The following is an 8,577-nucleotide window of genomic DNA, read 5'->3' as shown; positions in this document are numbered from 1 at the left end:
TTACACATCTACAGGACACCGCATATGTTCCCAAAGACTATTTGGCTACTGCATAAAGAGGAGTTCTGGGAACCACATTTTGTAGAAAAAGTTGTTTCTTGACCTCAGTTTAGCCCCCAGGATGAAAATCAAAATTCTGAAACTTTATTGCGCATCTACAGTACACCACGTATCATCTTCCAAAAGATGATTTGGCTACTGTGTAAGAGGAGTTCTGGGAACTAGGTTTTGTGGAAAAACGTCGTTTTTCGACTCCCATTTGGACTCCAGAATAAAAATTAAAACTCTGAAACCTTATTCCATATCTAAATGACACCACCTATCATATTCCAAAAGATGAATTGGTTACTCTTAGTATAAAAAAAAGGGAATTTGAGGAAGAGGAAAGTGTGACAGACGGACTGACCAGGATATAACAACAATATACTCGAACTATGCGCTTATAACAACAAAGAATATAACTTTTGTTAAAGCTTTTCTTTTATGGAAGAAACAGTAGATGGCCAGAGAATGCTGTCTCAACTCCAGCATTGATGACTGTGTTTCCAGTATCTGTATTTTGAATCCACATTTTATCCCCTTTATTCATGAGCACTATAATCGCACCACTTCCACGACCAAACCATCTCTGGTTGTGTTTATCTGCGTACACATCGAGTACTCTGACGCCATTGTGCATCATTTCTCCGTGACCGTTTTCTACGTCACTTGAGAGCACCAGGTCAAATTTGTAGATGCCGTCGACAGGAGCAGCGAATGTCCCAATGTTTTCGTCATAAGCATTTCCCTTGTTCAGTTGGACGTCATCAAAGACGATAATGGTAGATTGGTGGTGATTGGTTATTTTGTTACGAAGCCTCACAAAGAAAGCTACTTGCGCTTGGCTGTTTGCTATGAATAAATTTGGCGGGAAAATCAAGAAAACAAATGTAATGAGCACATGTTTACTAATTTTACAATTATTGGCTTTTTTTCAGTCAATACGATAATTTAGCCACCTGAGGAGAACAATATTCATCGAGCCCGAATATTGTACTCCTCAAGTGGCTAAATCATCGTACTCACTGAAAAAAACAGCAATAACCATTTTATTATATGATTCATTATTATATGATTCAATGATTAAATGATACAAACTCGTTAAGCAAACCATGATATCTTCCTTCACTGGATACATTTATTGAAGTTCTAGCCATACACTATGAGAAAAGCATGTTTAAATAAACGTAACATTAATTTGCATTAATTTAATCATTCAAGCATATAATAAATACAAATTATTGTTTTCCGTTGATTTTCCTAGTGTTTAATTTTATTCATCTTGCTAATTAATGTAAACATTGAGGAAAATATATTCAAAATAAAGATGTATTTACTTACAAATTGTCGACAGATTGGCTTTCAGGTCGGAAAATTTTGTTTGTAGATTTCTGTAATTATTCTCACATGTAATGACATTGGTACTCAGGTCTGAAAAGGACAGGTGGAGGTAAACTATAAATTTTGCTTGGCATTTTCACACGCGCAAGAATCAAATCCATATACATGTATATGCATTTAATTTCCTTGCGTACCTTGTATCTGAGACTGGATGCTAGTTATTTGTTTCTGCAGTTCTATCCGGAGTTGTTGTTCTTGAAGAAGAAGTTGATGCATAAACTGGGAATCGAGAGTGTTCGAGGAGGACGCTGCCGTGGGTGGCGTGGGATAGGCCTTATTCAGAAGACAATTGATGTCCGAAATAGAACAAAAAAGTAAAAACAAGAGCGGATATACCATGCTGTCAACGTTATATGTATCTATATATACATATGGAGGAATAACAGATAACATATCCGTGTCAGGAACTCTTATCAAATTAATAGTGCTTGTAGTCTTCTAGAAAATGACGAATTCAGATCATGCAATTAAATATAGAAAAAAAATCCTTTTTGTTTTAACATTGACATTCATTATCACCTGAAACATATATTGGAAGAAAAAAAATCCAATTCGGTTTGTCTGTTTGTATTCCAATGCAAAAATACCCTGCTTTGTTCGTGAAATAGGTTACCCTGTAAATGTATTTCATCAATTCATAATTTATTTCATGGTTTATGCTGCCTATAAAAAATTATCAAAAGTTAATTAAGCACAGAAAACTAAACTATGCTACAAGTATAAACAAGCTAATTCAGGGAATTTATGTTCTTCGGACAGAATTACTAGTATGGAATGGCAAATTAACATAATATACAAATATTTCAATCATTTGAAGATACATGTAGATTTGCACCCATCTTCAAATACGAGTATTTGTACCTATCTTCAAATATTTGTACTTATCTTTAAATCAATTGTACCTATCTCTAAATGAATTGGAGGTTTAATTCTTTAATTCATTTGGAGATAGGTACAATAGATTTGAAGATAGGTATAATAGAATTGTAGGTAGGTACAAATACTAATAATTTAATTCTGACTGTAACACGCAATCTGATTGGATAGAAAAAATCATTTATATCGTATAACCTGTGTTGCCTACGTCACAATAACTTACGTCAACAACGTGCGCTTGACGTTACATTTAAAACTTTTACAATTTGAAGGCATTTTTGAAGGATAAATTGTCTTAGTTTTTTTTTTACAATAATTGATAGAAAATAAAAAAATATAAGGAATGAATTGAAAAGCTACCCAAGTTATACTTGTATAACCACAGGCGCCTGAAGTGTGGATCGACACCCCCCCCCCCTTTTTAATTAAAAAAAATTGTAAAAGCTTATAATTTCTCAAAAATAAAAAAATTTCCCCGTCAATCACATCCATATGTCGTTCTATGCAAGCAGAGTGTACTTTTTCTTACGTTTAGAGAATGACCCTGTACGGTATTATACCGTACAGAGTCATTCTCTTAACGTAAGAAAAAAGTACAATCTGCTTGCATAGAACGACATATGGATGTGATTGACGGGGAAATTTTATATTTTTGAGAAATATAAGCTCTTACATTTTTTTTTATTAAAGGGGGGGGGGGCTATCGATCCACATTTCAGGCGCCTGTGGTATAGCCTGGGTTGGGGCAGTTTACGCTTTTTTATAAACCGCTTCGCGGTTTATAAAGCGTAAACTGCCCCAACCCAGGTTATACAGTATAATTTGGGTAGCTTTTCAATTCATTCCTTGAAGAATTAAAGATAGGTACCAGCATACGTGATTTAGAGGTATATGCAATTGAATATTGAACCTAGGTATAATTTATTTGTACCTATCATGCTTGTGACCATAACCTTTGAACTTTTCACTTCAAAATCAATATATATCGCCGATATAGGAAATAATTTAAACAGGATTGAAGTGAAACTGGAAACTATTTAATACCATTATACCGTACATGACATTTTTTTTCCACCCTAGTCCCTACTTTACACGAACTTGAAAATGATGATATAAAAAAATGACCAGTACCCCGGCCAACCCCCTAACCTGTGCCAGAGGGAGTCAAAAAGACAATCTTTTCAAGATCAGAATGCAATAACCAATAAATTTTATTGGAAGTACCCCATAATATTCCGGTTGGTTCAAAATACAGCGGGATCGAAGTTTGAGGATTTGAATCTAGATCTTGTCGATACGCACTTAGATCTTTGACCTTTAGTGGACTGAATGCGATGACGTCATTTGTTTGAACTACACTGACGTAAGAGTGTGTTGATCATATCGTTTCATCAACGGATGTGATACTGTTTGACACCAAGACGAATTATTGTTTGCGGTAAGAACTAAGATCCTTTCATATGAGTACTTAAAAAATAGGATTTGTGGGGTTTGTTTTTACGACAGGACTCAATCGCGACAAACAATTTTGTTTTGCCGCAAATTAGCTTTTAAATTTTTAAATTATAAGAATTTAGGAATATAACGTTATTTCTAGAAAAACAATTTTTTTAATAAAGTTATCTATAGATTAAAAGCTTTTAGAACCAGCTTAAATTTTAGTTAGTCTTTCGTAAGTTCTTTGTTATAAACGGGATCTACTTCTGTTCATAACTGCCTCATCCTTGCATAAATGATGACGCGCATTATAAATGATGACAGATAGGCCCTAAAAGAAAAATCTTACGAAGAGTTCTTCTCCAGATGTGACAGTACCACACCAGAAATGCTGATGTCATTATGCTAAGTCTGAAGATATAATTAAAAGAAAACAAACTTGTAGCTAGGCCTATATAATTATTTCAGCTTTGTTTACAGGTCGTAAAATACCATAAGGTTAAGATTTTATTGAGGCTCATAATGATCATAAATATGTGATAAGATTTTTTTTCTAAAGGCGAGTTTACTCCCTTACATCGCATATTCCACTGAATCACAGAAAATAAACGGAAATGACCAAGTAGTTTGCGCTTACAAATACTTTTTTTTTCTTTCATCTTTGTGATACATTCAGTAACGATAAAATAAAATATTGCCACAATTATATAATTGCAGTCCGTTTTGGTGATATTTAAAAAAAAAAATGAAGTTCTAATGCCATTCAAAGCACTTTTCCCCATAGCATATATATAAATGTACGTATATTTTTTTTTACTACAAACTTTAACAGTCTCTACCTAAATGCGCCAAAAGTTTGAAATGCAAGAAATTATCCACATTATTTTGTTTGTTTCACAGAATAACAGAATGAAGGATTAACTATTGCTGATTAATACATCTCAAAATACTGTCAAATAATACATATTATCCGCGAGAACTTTATTTTCGAATAGTTACCCGAGACTGATTGCTCGCGAACATTTCTCTCTCTTGTATTTTTGTATTAAAAAGTCATATAAAATCAATGTGTCTTTGCATGAAGAGGGATTTTACTCATTGCGTTCTCTCGCACTATCTATAAAGAAAATAATATACTAGTAAATAGCAATGACTACAAGGTCAAAGATAAAAAAAAATGACAACATTTGAAATCCAATTAAAAGCAGTTGAAGTAGTACTAGATGAAACCATGGAAAAACTATCTAAATTTACTGAGAACTCCAGACTATATTTATACAGTAAAATAATGTAGCCTGAAAAGGAGGAGTATCTTATGCTTGAAAATAGTTTCAAGAACAGGTAATTGTTAGCTAAATTTCGAACAAGTAACCACTGCCTATTGATAGAAACTGCAAACTTACTGAAGAAAATGCCTCGATAACAAAGATTATGCTCTTTCTTTGGGTACCACAATGTTTTTCTTCTCGAGCTAGACCTTGGAGTTTGACCAACTTTTGCACACACACCCCCCAAAAAAACCTTTAACTTTGGCCTTAACTTTTGAACGGTTGGTGAGAGGACTTTTGTACCTCACATGTGTACCTTTCCGTGGGTACCAACAATTTTTGACCTTGGAGTTTGACCTACTTTTGTAAATTTTTAACCTTTGCCATAACTTTTGAACAGTTTGTGCTAGGGCTTTCATATGTCACGTGTATTCCTTGTCACAAGACCTTTCATTTGGTACAAATATTTTTTTGCCTTTTGACCTTGACCTTGGAGTTTGACCTATTTTGAAACACTAACCTTGGCTATAACTTTTGAACGGTAGGTGCTAGAGATTTCATACTTCACATGTATATTTCTTGTGACAAGAACTTTCTTTGGGTACCAACAATTTTCACCTTAACCTTGGAGTTTGACCAACTTTTGAAAAATTCAACCTTTGCCATATCTTTTGAATATTTTTATGGTAGGGCTTTCATATTTCACTATGTATTTCTTGTGACAAGAACTTTCTTTGGGTACCAACACTTTTTACCTTGACCTTGGAGTTTTTACCTACTTTTGAAAAAATTAACATTTGCCATATCTTTATAACAATTGGTACTAGGGCTTTCATATTTCACATGTATATTCCTTGCGACAACACCTTTTCCTTGGGTACCGAGATTTTTTACCCTTTGACGGTTTGACATTGATCTTGGAGTTTGGCTTACTTTTGAAAAAGCTTTAACCTTTGGGTACCAACAATTTTGACCTTTTGACCTTGGAGATATACCTACTTTTGAAAAAAAAACTTTAACGCTGGCCATAACATTTGAACTGTTGATGCTATGCCTATGGCCGTCATATTTGACAGTTTATTCCTTTGTGTCAAGGCTTTTTCTAAAGTATCATTATTATTTTTTTTTTACCTCATTGATGTTTACCTTGAATTTCCACCTACTTCTGAACAAACTTAACCTTGACCATAATTTCTGAATGGTTGCTGCAAGGGCTTCATATACTGCAAAGTAAATTATTGCCAAAACTATTGGTATATGGTGCATCATGGTCTTCACGTAATTATACGAGAGTTTGGGTCCGTCCATCCGTCTGTCACACTTTCTTCTTCCTGCAATCCCTCTTACTATTAAAGCAGTAACCAATTCTTCTTTTGGAATATGGTACTTGGTGTACCATAGATGTTCAATAAGGTTTCAGAGTTTTCTTTTTTATCTTGGTCCAAATGGGAATTAAGAAACGACGATTTTTCTACAAAGACCTGATTCCCAAAACTCCTCATATACATTTTACGCGGTAGCCAAATCATCTTTTGTAAGATGATTGTAGATGTCCTGTAGATGTGCAATGAGGTTTAGGTATTTTCATTTTCACACTTGGGGGTCAAATGGGGGTCGAAAATATCGTTTTTACAGAAACTTGGTTCCTAGAACTACTCATACATTTTACCTAGTGCCAAATCATCTTTTGGAAGGTAATTAGTGCACAGTGCAATGGCTTAGAATTTTCATTTTCACCCTCGGGGCCAAGTGGGGTCGAAAAAATACGTTTTTCATTTTACAAAAACCTGGCTCCTGGAACACCTCTAACATATTACACAGTATCCATCTCATCTTTTGCAAGATGATTGGGGTGTGCTGTAAATGTGCAATAAAATTTCGGAATTTTCATTTTCACCATAGGGGGCCAAACGAGATCGAAAAATGACGTTTCAGTTCCATTTTGGGCCTTTTATTTTACTTTTTCTTTACAGAAACACATTTTCTAAAGTTCCCTCTTAAAAAATCAGAATTTACTTTATTACAATCATTAATTTCAGACCAGTAATTAATTTATTATTTAAAATACCCCATAACTAGCAGGGCCATGGTCATATGCTCACCTGTGCATTTTATGCTCGATTTGATGCATGTATACATATTTTATGTAAATAACAGAATATCTATTGAGACTACCCAGCTACAAGGGAGCTAGCGCGTGCATATAGACTTACGTGCAGATATTTTACTGTCTTATATGATAGCATCTACATGTAGTTTATGATGTTTTCCTGGCGGGCGTATCGTGCCTTCTCGGAGCACTTTACTGTTTATTACAAAACTTTAACCGTGCCTTTTTAAATTTTCCTTATATCTGTGTCGAATCCCCTTTACTTTTCTCGACTTACGCCTCCCATTGTTGCCAATTCAATCTTGACATAAAATCACATTAAATATTAATAACATTCATATGCTTGTCTCTTGAATTTCATTACATGGTTGATTTTTTATTTTGTGAAATGAAGAGCACAGAGTTTGCATTTACTGATACTAAATCAAAGTTCCGGGTCAAAAAGTTATTATAGTAATTGGTAATTTATGCATTAATTGGCCCTTGAATTTGCAAAGAAATTGTGATGCCTTGTACTGTGTATTGAAATCTCCTGTATTGAGTCTAAAATTTACGTCACGGGTATATTATATTCCATAATACAAAAACGTGCACAAATTTCTTCATTTTTAAAAATCTTTTCTTAAAATGATCTGCTATACCACCAAAATCGAAAAACTTTCATGGCACTTCTTACAATGCAAATGTGGTGAAACTTTACACTAGCTGAAAAGCTTTTTGACTTGGGTGTCCTAAAGTGGAGTTACAATTAAAACCCCAGTGTAAGGACCTCGAAGCCAACAACACAAAGCTTTGAACACCCAGGTTGGTAACGTATTTGCATTTAATTAGTAATTAGTAAAAAATACCAGTTTAATGTAAATATATCAAAAGAATCGAAAACTCCGACGATAGTCGTTGTTATGTATGGTTCTGTCAAGGTTTGATTTTGATGGGCGTACACTTGATGCTGTAAACTTTAATTCAGTCTTATGTTTTCCTCTTTTTTTTGGGGGGGGGGGAGGAGTTTACATGTACATGTATTAATAACCTGTATCATGGAATCAATGGATTCTAAAATAAATGACGACAATGATAAAGTTGTTTAGATGATTTATTGACTTTTTTTAATGAAGTCATACGTTAATAATAACCGGCCATTTATATCATGAACGGTAGTCATATTTATTTAGTCATTTTTTTTTCTTTGGATTTCGTTAACTTAAATTCAAATTTAATTTAATGATTATTAAAGAATGTTATAGATAAATAGTTTATTTATACATATAGATAAAATCGTTAGTTACTTTTATTGTTTGATTTTTGTTTTTGTTTGTTTTTAAACAATATCCTATAATCATTTCAACAGCGTCTTTTATATGTAGCAGACTAGTAGTAGAAGTTATCGTGGCATCAACAATGCTAGGTCATTGAATTCGCCATTCACGGCAAATTTAATCCATTTAA

The 8,577-nt window shown here is 33.7% G+C and overlaps 1 protein-coding gene across 1 annotated transcript; it reads right to left on the bottom strand.

Moving 5' to 3' along the window:
* Positions 1–481: 481 nt before the first annotated feature.
* LOC133192748 (complement C1q-like protein 2) lies at positions 482–1,781 on the bottom strand. The gene is made up of 3 exons (XM_061328761.1): positions 1,575–1,781; positions 1,377–1,470; positions 482–884 (listed from the first exon to the last, which is right to left on the bottom strand). Exons 1-3 carry the CDS (start codon positions 1,777–1,779, stop codon positions 482–484), a joined length of 702 nt encoding a protein of 233 aa, XP_061184745.1. The 5' UTR covers positions 1,780–1,781.
* Between the last annotated feature and the right edge of the window lie 6,796 nt (positions 1,782–8,577).

Source organism: Saccostrea echinata, unplaced genomic scaffold (assembly GCF_033153115.1).
Source record: "Saccostrea echinata isolate AGI-Se365-2 ecotype Australia unplaced genomic scaffold, CSIRO_AGI_Sech_v1 ptg000025l, whole genome shotgun sequence".
Taxonomy (NCBI): Eukaryota; Metazoa; Mollusca; class Bivalvia; order Ostreida; family Ostreidae; genus Saccostrea; species Saccostrea echinata.
This window is presented reverse-complemented; position numbering and strand designations above follow the sequence as displayed.